This window comes from Siphateles boraxobius, unplaced genomic scaffold (assembly GCF_051911475.1).
Source record: "Siphateles boraxobius isolate OS27281-9 unplaced genomic scaffold, OSU_SipBor_1 27, whole genome shotgun sequence".
Classification (NCBI taxonomy): Eukaryota; Metazoa; Chordata; class Actinopteri; order Cypriniformes; family Leuciscidae; genus Siphateles; species Siphateles boraxobius.
Genome location: NW_027508887.1, coordinates 116117 through 133936, shown reverse-complemented (window position 1 = coordinate 133936; position 17820 = coordinate 116117). Strand labels below are relative to the sequence as shown.

The 17820-nt window shown below is 40.4% G+C and overlaps 1 protein-coding gene across 1 annotated transcript; it reads right to left on the bottom strand.

Annotated features, from left to right (window-relative positions):
- Window positions 1-1691: 1691 nt before the first annotated feature.
- Window positions 1692-17391, bottom strand: LOC143752906 (GTPase IMAP family member 8). The gene is made up of 6 exons (XM_077245584.1): window positions 17197-17391; window positions 13043-13590; window positions 9973-10294; window positions 8101-8169; window positions 6696-6949; window positions 1692-4298 (listed from the first exon to the last, which is right to left on the bottom strand). Exons 1-6 carry the CDS (start codon window positions 17327-17329, stop codon window positions 3525-3527), a joined length of 2100 nt encoding a protein of 699 aa, XP_077101699.1. The 5' UTR covers window positions 17330-17391; the 3' UTR covers window positions 1692-3524.
- Between the last annotated feature and the right edge of the window lie 429 nt (window positions 17392-17820).

Here is a 17820-nt window from a genome sequence, read left to right as displayed (position 1 = left end):
TTCAGCCGTGTTGTGTTTTTCCCACTGCAGCTGTGGCAGCGTGTGTGTGTGGGGTCAGAGGTCATCTGTTGGTATCTGACTGTATTTCTCTCGTCGGATCAGGTGTCAGGAAGCATCTACAGTTGCTGCTGTCTCATCGCCAGCCAACAGACTTCCTGACATGGACCACGAGTTATGAAAAGATGGGAAGAATGAAAAAGTGAAAATCATCCTCTCCATTTCACTCATCCGCCACACACACTCCTGCGGCCCGCATGCAGGAAGGCAGACTTGTGTAACGCTTGGTTGAATGACACGCCACAAACGCCCGCGTGTGTCACATGACGGGACGGTTCAGGGATACACGAGGTTTGAGTGTTTCCCGTCTCTGATACCGAGGCCTCTGGGGGGGGCAGAGAACTGCTGTGTGTGTGTGTGTGTGTGTGCGTGTGTGTGTGTGTGTGTGAGACAGTGAGATAAAGCGCCTGATGCCCCTGGAGCAGGGCATTATGGGTACCACACCCTCTCGCTGGCACTGCGCTTGGCCACCTGCAGTTTCATCACGCTTGCAGTGGTTATGACATCCCTGATGACACTGAGCACTTCCTGTGGCCAAGGTCACACACAAACACACACACACACACACCCAGAACACTGACACATTTGTACCCAACCGGTGATTGTGACAGACATTGTGTAAAGCTGAAGAATAAAACTCTTAAAGAGGTCACATGATGCTATTTTAAAGGGGAAATATCATGAAAATCTGACTTTTCCCGTGTGTAAGTGCTATAATCGTCTCCGCTGTGCTTTTAACAACCCTGAAAACGTGAAACCCAGTAACTTTGTTCTGGTGAGCCTTTCTCTGCAAGCATGTCAGAAAATAAGACGATCAGATTTTGCTCTCCTTCTGACGTATGAGAAATTTATCATAACATTACCGACCCTTAATCTGCACGTTTACACATCCAAATTTGGCAAACCAAATGTCGGCTGGTGTGAGTGAGATTTGCCTGTTCTGTTATTGCCGGAGTTTCTGAAGCTCATGTAAAGACTCCGCCCTCTTCTGAACGGAGGCGGAGCTGCAGCTCATTTGCATTTAAAGGGACACACACAACAACAGCGCGTTTTTGCTCACACCTAATAAGGTGTACATTTGACAAGATATGTCTTATAAGACTAATATGTCACCTTTAAAAGTTAATTATTTTGTTTATTGGGTGTAATAGAATACGTAACGACAAAAAACTACTTTTTTTTTTACACAGCCTACTGTACATTATTGCAGCTTCTCTATTCCCAGTCTGTCTGAAACTGATTCCTACGAAGCCCCTCCTTCTGAAGAGCCCAGAGTGCTCTGATTGGCCAGCTGACCCGGTGCGCTGTGATTGGCCAAACACCTCAAGCGTGTGTTGGAAATGTAACGCTCCTTACCATAATCAGTTTTCAAGGCTTCTAAGCAACTGTAAACACAGTTACAATACACCAGTCATATGTGTTTGGACATCGGTGGCTGAATTTGTCACGATTATAAAAACCTTTGACTGAAATCATACTGAGGATTAGTTTTTGAGACAAATCAAATAATTGTGCTTGCATGTGAGTTGCATTAGAAAACTAAAATGTTAATTTTATAAAACAGAAACAGCTGAGCATCGACATCATTGGAATGAAAAGTTGAGAGAACATCCATCCATCAGAAGGAACTCAAATTTAAGGTTTTATGTATAATTTTATTTTTTGGTACTACATAATTTCCAAAATGAATCTTTTTTTATATAAATAATATTATTACTGCAAGACCCAGAAGCATATGAATGTTGTCGTTTTAAAATAAATCTCCTCCTTTTATCAGGACACAGAAATGTTTCTTAAATATATGCTTATATTTCTGTTCAATATATATTTAAATAAATATATATGAAATGTGGTCAGCTGGTTTAGGAGAAGTGAAGATATACATGTGCATGTGAACGTAATTTGTTCACATTAACAGTTTTATGACAATATAAATATTGCTTTGTTAGGCTGGAACACATCTAGTGATAAATAAGTGTCCTTTCAAGAAACAGATATTTATTTTTGGTGCACATACATTTATAGTTACAGAATTGAAAAAAAATGCAGTGAACATGTTGATTTGTTCTTGTGTTCATGAAACTGTTGGTAAAGAATCAGCTGAATTTAGAGTAGGGTGGAAACATTTAAAGGGGCAGTGTGTGATTTTTAGCGACATCTAGTGGTGAGGTTGCGAATTGCAACCAAAAGAAGTTACGGTGGCCGACAGGAAGTGATGTCATCATCTGAGACAGCAGAGAGTAGCCAGTTAAACAATGAGGTTTCTTTAAAAATAAATTAAGAAATTATGTTTACTTATTTATTCAGTAAAATGATATGTTATTGCAAGTATTATCACAGGCGTAACTACGGTAACCAGGGTACGATGTTGCTGACGGGCCCGGACCAATCAGGGGCCCGCGTGACTGGAAGATATTGATTGACAGCCGGCGCCCCCTATCGCATTTTACTACTTTTAGTCTGATCGCATTTTACTTTATCGTGAATTTATTTGAATCTGATCATTGAATACTTGTGTGAAACGAACAATGATGGATTTTGGTGTAATTTCTTTGTAATTGGGACTGGGGAATCCCGGGTCCGCCTTGATAATACTGCATAAGGGCTCGTTACGAGTATTATTGTTGTGTATTATTGTATACTCGTTACGCCACTCGTTACGAGTATTAAGGTTACTTGTTCATCATTGTGTCAGTGTTTTATTCGCTGACTTTAGCAGCTTCTTATCATGAAGAACAACATAGTGACGAAACGAGCTTGTCCGTTCAGGGCCACCGTAGAAACACGTCGCTGTAAGGGGACCCGCGGTGTGTGTAGAGAGAAATGTCTCATTCTAAGGTAATGTAATGTAAGTAAACATAACGCTTCATTATGTAAGGTCTTTATACACCACTGAAATCATAGTTATGTATATGATATTGCATTTCTGTCAACAGATCCTCCTAAATATTACACAATGCACCTTTAACTCAAAACTAAAAGATGAATATGCAGCACATGTAATATTGCGTTTATACAGATTTGACTGATGCAAGAAACCGCAAACGTGGGAATGATTTTACAGTTCACAGAGCAGATCAAACTGTCTATTTCCTGAATCACTCTGTTTCCTGTTTAACCAATCTCCGTCTTAAAGACTACATTACTATGTATTATTATTTATTTATGAAATCTAGTAATTTAAAGGTAAATAAAAAATAAAAAAAGTTAAGAATTTTTTTGAAAGAATCTCCAAAAAAATTGCATAAAAAAATTGAAAAAATATTATTTCTGAACAAAAAAAAAGTAAATATAATTGTAGGGCTTCGGGTCATTTTGACCCGCGAGGGAAGGATGTATTCCAGGATGCTAGGGAATTCAAAACTAAAAAATATTGCGTTTGTACAGATTTGACTGATGCAAAAAAACACGAATTTGTGGAATGATTTTACAGTTCACAGAGCAGATCAAACTGTCTATTTCCTGAATCACTGTGTTTTCTGCTTAACGAATCTCCGTCTCCCGACCTCAGTGGCCACAGAGCCCAGCGCGGCTCCTATAGCGCCCCCTACAGCGCCGGCGAGGAACAGGCCTAGCGCCGCGCCGGCCAGCGCTCCAGCGAACAGCGTCTTCGGCACACGACTCGCTCCCGACCTCGTCGTCTCCCACACGGAGCGCAGCAGCGAGCGATCGGGAACAGACGAATCCAAACGAATGCTGTTCTCCACCAGCTCCTCCTCTTCCTCAGTCTCTCGCACGGCGTCCAGAGAACGAGGCGACTGGTTCTGTCTGTCCCTCCTCACGCTCTTCGTCTGGTTCTCCTGGAAAAGGGAGATGCTGTAGAAACTCCCTCCGCTCTCCTTCACCGTCTGCTTCACCTTCTCCAGGAGATCATTCGTGTTTTTCTGTCCGGGTGTGAGAATGTGATACCGGTCTCCGCATCTCTGCACCAGCTCCAGCATCTCGGGCCGTCGGGAGCTGATGTAATCCTCCACCGCCTCCACGCCGGGCGATCCCTCGGGAAGCAGGTCGGAGCGCGTGAAGAGGACGATGGTGTGCCGGCGTACGGTCTCGGGCCCGAACGCTCCCTCGAGGGCCTTCAGCGCCGGGAGCTCGCAGCCAGTGGGCCGGTCCACGGGGACACAGAGCAGGAACACGTGAGGGCCCGGGGCCGACAGGGCCACACATGAGGAGATCTGAGCTTTCACCTCCTCTGGAGATCTCTCCGACTGAAACCAGTCCGGTGTGTCGATCACAGACACCTGAAGGAGACAGACAGGGTTGGGAAAGTTCACTTTCTACATTAACTAGTTCAAAGTTCAGTTCACAAATTTAAAAATGAACTAGTTCAGTTCATAGTTCATACTTTAAAATTTTCACCTAGTTCATAGTTCTTTTTTTCCATATGTTGCTGCAAGCTATTATTTTGCAAAATTATTGCCACAGCCCATATAGAACCACAGACAGCAATTATTTTATCGGCGGGCAAAGTTTCACAGAAATGTACGATTTTTCCCATCCTCACCGACCTTGTCATAAAACTCAGTTCCTCCTTGCTGCTTTTTGTTTTGATGACGCATGCGGCGGTGCGTGTTTTTCCACTACATATTAAAGGGATAGTTCATCCAAAAATGTAAATTCTGTCAGTATTTTCTCTCCCTCATGTTGTTCAACCCCGTAAGACCTTTGTTCATCTTCAGAACACAAATTAAGATATTTTTGATTAAATCTGGGAGCTGGATCACTCCTCCATAGGCTTCTACGGGATTGTAACTTGTTCCCCGAAAAGTTATTAAAGACATCGTTAAAATAGTCCAAGTGACTACAGTGGCTCAATCTTAAGTTTATCAAGCGATAAATACTTTTTGTGTGCAAAAACAATTTTAACGATGTCTTTAATAACTTTTCGGGGAACAAGTTTCAATCCCGTAGAAGCCTATGGAGGAGTGATCCAGCTCTCAGATTTCATCAAAAATATCTTAATTTGGGTTTCTGAAGATGTACGAAGGTCTTACGGGGTTGAACAACATGAGGGAGAGTAAATACTGACAGAATTTACATTTTTCGGTGAACTAACCCTTTAAGTCCTGTTTACGGTGTGTTTTAGCCAGGTTTTCGCTCTACAGAAATCTGGCACTCTATTGAATGAAGTTAAACTGAGAGAGCTGCCGTTTACAGACACCAGAATGAACGAGTTCACAGTAACGTTCATCAGGCAGTAATACAGTACGTTCAGTTCACGTTCGCCCAAAATATGAAACGAGTTCATGAACTATCGTTCAATGAACGTGTTCAGGCACAACACTGGAGACAGAAGAGGTTTACTCGCATCAATCCTCAGCTTCAGAATGTGAAGTTTACATTTCAAATAATCCAGTGTCAATCCTCGGTTGCAATCGCGTTCCGGAAAGTGGGATTAAAACTCCGGCTCTGTTTACAGCTGGTATTAAGATGCGTTATGGTGGATCGGATCACAAGTAGACGAGGGAAACACATTCCCGTTTACACCTGGTGTTTTAATCCGTCTCTTTTGTCGACACATTGAGCGAACAACATATTTTTACAACATTAATTAATGTTTGTGAATTTTATTTAATAGAAACACTTGCTTGTTCATGTTTGTTCACTTCATTCATTGTGCATTAAATAATGTTAACAGATAGTATGTATTTTGGTCTAGTACTTTTTGTCCCTCTCTGCTATTATAGTTTTTCGAGATGGCGGAACGACATGGAAGCCTCCGTGGACCTACCCGTCACATGTATATAAAGATAATAAATTCTTCGTTTACCAGGATAAGTCAGATAATTGTTAGAGGTATTTCTACACCATTTAGGACAGATTAATGAATAAAAATATTGATTTTAGATAATAAAATAACTAAAAAACTACACATTGTCCCTTTAATCTAAATTAAGCTTTGGTACCGAGAACCGTGGATTTTCACTGGTATTGGTACCGAATACTGAAATTTTGGTACCGTGACAACACTCCTGTCCACTTTCACCCACTTCTGTCCTGATTTCTTCAAGGAAGGGTCTATGGGCGGGTGAATGTGTGTTTTTTTTAGATCTTTCGATCTAATGGACGAATAAACTCATGCAATTTACAAATGAGCGCGCTCAGAGATGATGGAAAAACACACAGAGAATCAGATTTAGTTTCTGCTCTGACAGACGCAAGACCCGCCGAACGCTGTGAGTGTGTGTTAGAAATCAGGAATGATCAGAGAACATTGTGCTTGGTATGTTTTTCATCTTTAAACCAAACTTGGTGTCTTCATCCGACAGTTTAAATCCCGTCTGGTTAGAGCTCTTCCCATAATGTTCACGCATTAGATCAGTAGTCGGAGAGCAGACGGTCTTTACTGGCTGTTCAAACACATTCGATCACATGATCATTTACACTACGCAATCAATCCGGTCTAATGCGTTTTCAACTCCCTCTGGAAGTGGTGAAAGTGTACAAACTCGAAGCGTTTCAGACCCCGATTAATGTCGTCTCCTTGTGATCCGATCAACCAAAACGCTTCCTAACACCAGGTGTAAACAGGGCCATAGAAGTTCCTGTAGAAGCACTGCAATAATCAAAGTAAGGACTTAATTAGATGTTAACTCAGTAAGATGTTTACATGACACGAGCAAAACTGTGACACTGACCCGCGTGTCGTCCACGAGCGCTCTGGCCTTCACACACTCCTGATCCGCTCTGACATGATCCTCTCCATGCAGATCAAACTCCTCTCGACCCAGAATCATGTTCCCGGCCGCACTCTTCCCAGAACCACGACGACCCAGCAGAACTACTCTCAGCTCGGGCAGAGAAGAATCCTCCAGAAGATCAGAGGGACATGAGGAGGATTCAGGAGAGAGAGTCCCCAGGTCATCCGAAACCTTCTGAAAACTGTGATGAACTATAATGAGGAACACAAGCAAATGTATCAGTATTAGGATCAAGGTTACTTTTGTAAACGAAACTAAGACTAAAACTATTGGTCAAAAAACATTTTCATGAACTGAAAAAAAAAAAAAATCAGGTTACACTTTATTTTAAGGTGTCATTGTTACAGTGTAATTATATATTTAAGTACTGAGTAATAATAATAATTAACTACATGTACTTACTATAGGGTTAGGGTAGGATTAGGGTTTGGTTGAGGGTTAGTTGCATGTAATTATGCATAATTTACTGTTATTTCTATGGTAAGTACATGTAACATATGTAACAAGGCACTGTAAAATAAAATGTTACCAAAATTCATAATAAATGAAAAACTAAACAAAACTAACAACAGTTACTGAAAAACTAACTGAAATAAAATAATAATTAGCAAAAATAAATAATCAGTTTCGTAATTAATAAACTCTTCTTATTAATCTTGAAAATCTGACCTGTGGCGGTAGGAAAATGCCTGTATATGGAGCTTCATGCTCGAGTTATCTGAGGCGATTAACCACTGAATATTTCATAATTTTTACTTTTAAGTTGCATTTATTTGGTTCTTTGTTCAATCCCAAACCATTATTTTATTTTTATTATTAAGATGTCTGCAAAAGAGTTAACTGTAATCTGTGCAAACATTAAACTTTGCTGATATAAATCGTCTACACTGGAAGTGTTCTGTAAGCTCTGCTAAACTATATAAAAACTAAATAGAAATGTGTTCACAAAATATAAAAACTAGACGAAAACTAACAAAATCATTAATGAAACTAACTAAAACGAATCTGAAATTTAGAGCAAATTTGAAAACGATATTAAAATAATAACTATTTAAAAAATGCAAAAGACATGCATGATTCCTCAAACCGTGAGTTGTTGAGGAGAGCGCTACTTTATTAAGTGACTAAGTGAAGCATTTATATCTATTGGACCATAAAACAGATGCGAAAAAATCCCAGAGATGCCCATTCAAACACTCAGAACAAACTCATTATGAGTCTTTGTATCAAGAGAATGATCAATTAACTTGTTTTATGTATGTGTGTAGTATGCATAAAGACATGCATTAAAATGTGTGAATGAAAAAAACAATCTAGTTATGAGTGAATGTAATGAACCTACTAGTGTTGATGAAGCTCTGGCTGTGCTGAAGCTCCGGCTCGTCCATCATCTGACTGAGAATAGCTCCCTCTAGAGTTACACATCAACATCTCATTTATCAGCAGCATTTCAAACTAACTTTTCTCTTCATCCAGTTAGCATTTACTTTTTGTGTGACTAGTTTGATTAGTTCAGGTGTCCGATCCTGCTCCTCGAGGGCCACTTTCCTGCAGAGTTTCCATGAAATTTCCTGTGATCCCGAACAGTGGTGTGTTTCATGCTGTAACTTGCTACTTAACTATAACTATAACTATAACCATAGTACGATGCATTGTTGAAGAAATCAACTTGCTAGTCACGACTGTTTCCCGTCGCATATTTGTCGTTCAACCACGTTGGTTAATGATGTCACGCAGGTGTTGGAGTAATAATACTTTTAATGAATCTGTTTGAGATCGAATTAATGTTTTATGTTATGCTATAAATTACGGACATGACATCTGAGGACTATTTCTCATTTTTCTCAGTTATTTTGCTCTATTTTCAGATTCAATCGTAGACTCATTCTTACGTAGGGCCTACAAGAGCACGTTTGCTATCTTCAAAAACGATGCTTTAAATCTCTTGACAAACTAAAAGACGTAAATAACATTTGTATATATTATAAATAAAAGATACAGATTGTACTGAATGTCAGCTTGCTTATTTTGCTCAAGATCAGGATTTATTGTGTCCAAATGTCATGCAAGTTGCAACCATAGTTGGCTAAGGATGCTTTGGGAAACACCCCAGATTGATTAGCTGGTTTAAGTGTGTTTAAACCCAGCTGCTAGAGTTCTTACCAGAACCAGGAAGTATGACCATATTAGCCCGGTTCTGTCAACACTGCATTGGCTCCTTATTAAACATCGTATACATTTTAAAATATTGCTGATTACTTACAAAGCACTAAATGGTTTAGCTCCCCAGTACTTGAGCGAGCTCTTAACCCATTATAGTCCTTCGACGTCTATTGCGATCTCAAAATTCTGTGCAGTTTGTAATACCTAGAATATCTAAGCTGACTGCTAGCGGTAGATCCTTTTCCTATTTAGCACCAAAACTCTGGAATAATCTTCCTAACATTGTCCAGGAAGCAGACACACTCTGTCAAGTTCAAATCTAGACTAAAAACACATGTCTTTGACCTGGCATACACATAACACATTATAGACTTCTATAATTCAATGTTAGGCTGCATAGTTTAGATCAGCCGGAACCGGGAACACTTCCCATAAATCCTGATGTACTCGTTACATCATAAGAAGGATGGCGTCTACGCTAATATTAGTCTCTCTGTTTATCCCGAGGTACACTGCAGTCTGCCGCATCCAGGCCGTATCCAGATCTGATGAAGGACCTGCGCCTGGACACGACGACAACGCATCGGGATAACGGGATAATTCTGGTTCAAGTGGATACGCGGAAGTGATAAAAAATTCTGTATTGTACATTTTTCAAGGCTTGTACCTTGGAATCAGTTTCAAGGTTTGTGTTCTCGAGCCCCAAACACTGTTGTTGTGTAAATGAGGCGGAGCACATTAAGGGTTTTCTGTTAGAACTGTGTCGTGTTAGCGGCCCCTAAGTTAATAACAAATGATCGTTGCGACGGAAGTGAATCAATTAAAACTAAATTTAGCTGGACAATAACTTTATTCTAGAGCTGCTGTAAAGCCAAAACAATCTCTGATACTTTAATTTCCTATTAACACTGTAAAGCTGCTTTGAAACAGTCCATATTGTTAAAAGCGCTGTTGACTGGGACTGGAGTTAAACTCGGATGGAGGACCTTCAGGAGCAGGATAGGAAACTTATGGATTAGTTCCCTGCATTTGTTCTGGTTAATTTCAGCACCTTTGGTGAGTTTGAAGCTCGGGCCTCTCTCCAGAAGTGCATGATAGTTGTGTGTTTCCTCGTATTCCCGCTTCTGTGACTGAAGTTCGTTGATCAGGGTTCTCTCAATCACTCCATCACTTACGGTTTCCTCTGTTTGTTTGTCAAATGTGTTGATTTGTGTTAGTTTTCCTCTGTTGCCTCCGTTCCACATTGTGTCTCTTGCTGCACTGAGCTTCATCTCTGTTTTCTCCTCCTCTTTCTCCTCTCTGACGTCTTTCCCATGTTTCTCCTCTTCCCTGGGCAGGTGAAATCCTCCGTTCCGCTGTACCATCTGCTCCACCTGAGACACGAGAAAGTAGGTAAACATGTCTCAAAATCATACAATCTGTACTTTGTCATAATACATCATCCTATCCATTACAGTGTGACCCTTAGGATCATCTAAAATATGTCCTTTTTTTATTTCAGCATCAAATGCATGTTACTATCTAGATATAAATGTGTTAAGTACAGTCCTGCGATCATCATTACTCAGGTCATCTAATGATGCACAGCATGATGCAGTCCAAACTACAAGTCTCTGTCGAGTCCGAGACCATATTTTCAGGGTCTTGTCATTGACTGGCGCATTTGGACTCGTCTTGACTTGAAACTGATCAATGGGGTGTCTGGTTTCAAATACTAAAACAGTGCAGTTATATGTTTTGTGGTCTGTGTCGACTTGTGCATTTAAAATTCAACATAAGGCACATTGAATGTCCAACAACAAATATTTTAGCATAATTCTATTCTATTCTATTGTGCTCCGTTTGGCACGCATTCGCGCAGCGGCGCTCGTTCAATGTGAAGTTTAGCAGAGACTCGCTTGCATGAGCCTCATCCACTCGTGAAAGCAAAATGAAATATTTGCATGACATTCTAACATTTACAGATGGAGAATATACCTTAGTTATCCACTGTGAAAAACACATCTCAAACGCATTAAACAGCACAGAATATACATGCTGTTTGCCCATGGTGGATTGATTTGATCCATGATTGTCCTTTAGGGCTGCTTTCGAATAGTGTGCACATTAAATGATCTTGACTCATTGAACCTGGGTCAAATTAGTGGGATTACGTAAACTTACGTAAGACTGATTTGTTAGGTTAATTCAAGTCAGGTATGGACTGTAATCCCCAATTTTCTTAGCACTTTATGGAACAGGTCCCTGAACTTGCTAATCAGACTTCAGACTCTTTAAGGGAAGCGAGTCTGAGCTGGATAGAAGATGTTAGCCCTCCAGGAGCAGGATTGGACATCTCTGTCCCAAAAGAACACCATTTTATACTGTCTTAATCATTCTGACCCCCTTTTGGTCTTTGTCTGCGTTTTAGTTTAGAAACTGAGAATTAAAATGAATACCATCTCCGTCCACACCAGCGTTTTAGCTGCGTATTAGAATTGATCTCCGTCCACTTTAAAACGACTGAAAACGTGGATCACGTGACCATTCAACTACACTAGGCGTGCGCGTGCCGGTGTAAACGGGAAACAGATCGACTATTCCTCAGATTTCGCTGAGGTTGATAAGTGCCGATCTGGACATTCAAAAGTTTTCGCACCATTCCTCAGAAACCACAACTTCATTGATAAAATTATCCCACCATGCGCTGGTTCTTCCCGGCTTAGCCAAAAACCGACGCTCCATGTATGGTCGATACCGCCGCTGCACACGGGAATTGTCACAGATCGCTGGAATAATAGCTTGCCTCCGGCGCATGTACAGTTATAGCATTGTAAAATGCATAATTTACTTGCACTAACGTAACTGGTAGTCCAGGCTGTTGTTGTATGTTTTCTTCCGTTGTATGACACCCAATCAGAGTAGAGCGTGAGTCTCTGCGTCATCGTTTCTAAAGTCCTCCGTTTTGACCCGTCTTCACTAAAACGCCCTCCGGAGATTCAAAACGCAAAATGGGGTCGGCAGCGTTTCTAAACTTCTCCGTTTTAGGTCTTCGTTTTTGCCGTTTTAGTCTGGACGGGAGGTGCAAATGTAGCAAAAGGTCTCCGTTTCTTAACTAAAACGTAGTAGTGTGGATGGGGCCTAAAACTCAACCTACTCGGATCTTGGCCGGGACTCCGACTTGAATTAGCTGGTCTCAACTGTGACACTGCCATGAAAAACGTCTGTTCTGTCTGCTCCCATATTTTCCAAAAATGTTGGTGCCAATGGTTTCTACTATCTACATAGGTCACAGTTCCTCAAATCCAGTCCTGGAGGGCCAGTGCTCTGCAAGGTTTAGCTTTAACTCTGATCAAACTCACATTTTATAATAACTCTAGTAAGTGAAGATCCTGATTAGCTTGGTCAGATGTCTTTGATTGGGGTTGAAGCTAAACTCTGCAGGGCAGGATTTGAGGAACCCTGACATAGGCTTACAATACTTTTGGGAAGTTTCCAATCCTGCTCCTCGAGCACCAACACACCTGCCTGTAAACCGTGATCCTGGAGGACTTGATTTGCTGCTTCAGGTTTAATTAGTAATCAGCAGCCATATATAGTCAAACCAAAATTTATTCAGACACCTTCAACATTTCTCACATTATCACAGTTTATTCGCTATAGTTTAGAAAATGGTAATAAAATAGGACAAGAACTCAGAGCTATCAGATCAGTTGATATTTCACTGGTTTTGTTCATACTTCTGTTAGACTCTCACAAATTAATTATGTTGAATGTTGGTACAGAATTAGATAATACCAATTTAACTCAACAAATTACCAAGCAAGGCTTAATTTTGGTCTATAGGTATGCGTGTTTGTATATGTCACAGTTTACTTTATTTTGCTATCCTCACTTATATAAATGTTCTGCACCCACTAGAAAATCTAAAATGATATCTGGTGTCTTAATAATTTTTGGTTTGACTGTATGTAGGATGATCTCAATCAGCTTTCAGTCAGACACCTGTAGCCCAGCCCCCAGCTTCAATTTCCTCAGAACAAACATTCTCTGATGTACCTTGTTAAGGTTTAATTGGTTATCAGTAGCCATATATGTAGGAAGATGCCAATCAGCTTTCAGTCGGACACCTGTAGCCTCACCTTCTCCAGTAGAGAGATGACTTGCTGTCTGTCGTCAGATCTGCGGTTTCTGATCACATGACAGTGTCCTCGGCACCTCCTCAACACCTCCTGAAGCCCCGCCTCCTTCCTCAGGTACTCATCCAGACTGCGGTCCATCAGGTATTCTCCACAGGTGAGCAGCACCAGCGTGTGACCCAGCACCGCCTGCCCAAACATGTGCTCCAGCTGATCCGGGATGCACTGCTCCATCTCCGTAAACTCCCCGATGGGAATGAGGAAGAGGAAGATGAAGTGCCCGGAGCCACTCAAGCTGAGGGAACGCCGGGTCTCCTCCTGAATGTCGGCCTCCAGCTCCTTGCCCCGCCAGTACCAGCGAGGGGTTTCCACAACACACAGCCGCCGGCCCTCCGAAAGCCCTCGCCGGATCTGGCTCACACGGGGAGAGGCCGGAGATGCCAGATTCGAAGTCTGACGCAGGAGTGTGTCCGCCGTCAGGGTCTTTCCACAGCCGATGCTGCCGACCAACACCAAACACAGCTCAGAGAGGGAGCCACTAGGACCGATACCTGGAACACAGACAGAACAGAAATCAGACCAGGAACTAGGGACTTTGGGCTGGTACTGGTAACCAGGGTCTAAATGGAGTTCCGGGTAAATATTTCCCCTTCCGAAAGTCCCTGTTTGCGAGGTAGTACTTTTTCAAAGCTCAGGAACTTTCAGGGGTGGGATTGGGCGCTGAACATGCTGATTGGTTGAGTTCATGCTGCTATACACATCTACAACTCAGGTGATTGGCTCAAATTAATGTCATGGGACTATTAACTAATGGAAGCAGGAAAATGACATCAAGGCAACAATGGTTGGGTGATGACATCACAAGAACACAGTGTCAAAGGCCATGTTTACACCTGGTGTTAGGAAGCGTTTTGGTTGATCGGATCACAAGCTAACGACACTAAATACAGCTGTAAACGGGGTCTAAAACGCTTCGAGCTTGTCCACTACGGCTGCAAAAGGTTCAAAACACCGCAGCGAGATTATTATTCAATATTAAAAAATGTGAACACATCACTCCATCTTTGATCTCTCTACATTGGCTCTCTGTACAATATAGGATTGATTCTTCTATAGCTCAGGTGATTGGCTCAAATTAATGTGTATAGCACCCTCTGTACAGATAAAACGTTATCTAAAGGATTCCAGTTCGCATGGATTCACGGAAACAAAAACAAAAAAATCTGTATTATGCAGGCCAGACAAGTAATTTGGCAATGTCAATTTGTAAAGAAAGAATACGTGCCTGCGCACATACATATTGAAACGTACAAATCTATAGACTAAACACGTAATATGCATGTGCACGCCGTCAGCATTTTCACAGATCCACGTTTCTGAAGTTAACACGGAGATGATAACGTTTTCAAAAAATTGAAAATGCACCTCGGAAACTGTTTTAAAGTTTGCGTTCTCTTAAGACATATTTGTTTGCCATGGCCTATTCGTCCTTTTGATGGAATTTTTTTAATTATTTTATTTTGTTTTATTCTATTACTATTGTAATATTTTTTTCTACTTTTCGGTGATGATGTAAAGCACATTGCGCAACTTGTGTTGTTTTAATAGTGCTATATAAATAAAGGTGACATTGATATTGACACTTTCAGCCCTTCCAGAGGGCTTTGAAAATGCATTTGACCGAATAGCTTTCGTAGTGTAAACGTTCATGTGATCGAATGCGTTCGAACAGCCTTTAATCGAACGCTTGAGACATCTACAGCTCACCTGCTTTCATTCTCATTCATCCCAGCATGTGCATATCATATGTCCGTATTTCTCATGTCAATTAAGTCAAGTCACGTTTATTTATATAGCGCTTTTAACAATATAGATTGTTTTAAAGCAGCTTTACAGTGATAATAGGGAATTAAAGTAACAGAGATTGTTTTGGCTTTAGAATAAAGTTATTGTCCAGCTAAAGTTAGTTTTTATTGATTCACTTCCGTTGCAAAGATCATTAGTTATTACCTTAGGGGCCGCTTACTAAACACTGTTTTAATTGAAAACAGAAAACTTTTAATGTGTTCTGGCCGTTAATTTGCACGACACCAGTGTTTGGAGCTTGAGAACGCAAACTTTGAAACAGGTTCCGAGGTTCAGGTGAAAACTAAAAAAAAAAACTGAGTTGTAGGCTACTGTATCACGTGCCGTTTGAACGCACGCGCTACAGCGATCTGTCACATTTAAAAGCGCCAAAACGTTATTTATTGTGTGAATCTCGTAAAAATATTGACAGAATCTGACAGCTGAGACGTTGTTCCATATCAGAAGTAAACTTCTCTGTCTTGTCTGTCGGTGTCAGTGTCCTCTTTGTCCGCGATTTTTCTCTGCGTGAGAAAATGGATGTGTGGCGTGAGAGCGTGTTAAAAGGGTCAATTGCGTGAGTCTCACGGTCAATGCGTGAGAGTTGGCAGCTCTGATTTGCAGGTTTCAATATGAATGTGCGCAGGCACCTTTACAAATTGACATTGCCAAATTACTTGTCTGGACAGATTTTTGTTGTTTACGTGAATCCATGCGAACTGGAATCCTTTTGATAAAGTTTTATCTGTTTTATCGATACTTTCGATACTGACGTGGATCGATCCTCACAAAAAAATATCGATCCAAATGTGTGTGTGTGTTTTTAACCAGTAATTTTTATTAATTTAGAACGCAATTCAGTGTGTAAAAAAAAAGTTGAAAAATACGCGAATGTTGGCGAATAATTGTGTAGGGTAGAACCAGAGAATGTCTAATAAGGGTAGACGGAGACGGGCTCTGATAGAACTATTTCTCCTAGTCATCTGGATAAAGATTTGTTAAATGAAATTAATATTTTTATTCAACAAGGATCGATGCATTAAATTGATCGAAAGTGACACTCAAGGGTTTTACACTAGTTAAAAAAAATGCATTTCATATAAATGCTGTTCTTTCAACTTTGTTCATCAAATAATTTTGCATAAAATGTATCATGGTTTCCACAAAAACATGAAACTGTTTTCAACATTGATAATAATAAGAAATGTTTCTTGAGCAGCAAATCAGCATATTAACATGAATTCTCATCATGAAGGATCATGAAGACTGGAGTAACAATGCTGAAAATTCAGCTTTGATCACAGGAATAAATTACAGAATAGCCTATGTTAAATTGTAATAATGTTACAGTTTTTACTGTATTTTTGATCAAATAAAGGCAGAAGAGAATTAAAAATCTTACAGACCCCAAACTTTTGAACAGTAGGCTAGTGTACAATAGTGCATTTACTATAATTAGGGTAGTTTGGTAAAAGTCACTGATTAATTACAGGCAAGTTGAGAGCACAAATCACAAACTATTTAGTGGTCATGAAAACGTATTCAGATTTAGCATATTGATTATGCATTCACCTCATGAATCATGACACACTGCTCTAGCACAGGAAAGTGCATGTAAGTTCAAGTGCATACTTTTGAAATTAAAAAGTATTGGTATCGGTATCGATATTGGCGATACAGGCCTTGTATTTTCTTGGTATCGGATCGATACCGAATTTTGCAGTATCGCCCACCCCTACTATTAACTAATCGATGCAGGAAAATGACATCAAGGCAACACTGGTTGGCTGATGACATCACAAGAACACAGTGTTTAAAGGCCCTGTTTACACCTGGTGTTAGGAAGCGTTTTGGTTGATCGGATCACAAGTGAACGACACTAAATACAGCTGTAAACGGGGTCTAAAACGCTTCGAGCTCGTCCACTTTCACCACTTCCAGAGGGAGTGACCCTCAGAACCTCACCTCAAAAAGAAATACATTTCATTTACAGAGTTTCAGACTCTATTTTTAGGTTTATGTGATTCATATCTTGGGTTTAATCTCTGTCCTCACACATTACAACATATGAGACACCTGTCAGTCCAGTTACACAGCATTCAGCAGAACACACACAAACACGCATTAGTAATAGAAGTTATAACTTACACTAGATTAGTTAAATTATTTAATCTATTTGTTTCTCTTCACTATCATGAAATATTTCAATTACATTTAATGAAATTACTCATTTAATGAAACAAGTCATTTTAAACCGCTCACTGTACTGTGGGAGAACATGAACACGAGTATGAATGTGAATTTAATCTTACCCTGATTAGAGAAATCCATGTGATTGTGTGTGTCAGGGAGGTCAGAGTCTCTCTCTCTCGTGATCCAGGTGTGAAGCGTCTCTGTGTGAGAGTGAAGAGACTCGCGTCCCGTCAGAGACGCCACACCCCTCATCTCCTCTCCTGCAGTTGGGGTGGAGGAATGATCCTCGGCATGCGTGTGAATCACACTGATGTTGCCGCACCCAGAACAACTGGTTTGCTGGGGTTCAATGTTTTTTAAGTTTGAAAAGCTGGTTTCCGATCCTGACCAGCTGAAAAACTGAAACCCCCTCTATAGGCTTCTTTACGCAGCAGAGTTAAAGCTGGTTTTACTATAGTAAATGTGTAGTAACCATGTTTGTTTTGTTTTTTTGCTGGATTGATTATCATTTGTAAATTATCATTAAATTATGTTTAGTGTTGCAAAACCATGGTTAAATTGTGGTTACCATGATTTAACTATATTTACGACCAATAAAACCATGGTTAATTTTCGTAAAGACATCATGATGTCTCACAGTTTCAAAATCATCTTTTCAAGACGTGTTTATAAATGTCGAATTCATTCTATTTCATGTCTATAGACCACAAATCATCTAGATTTTGATCTCAGAAACACGTCCT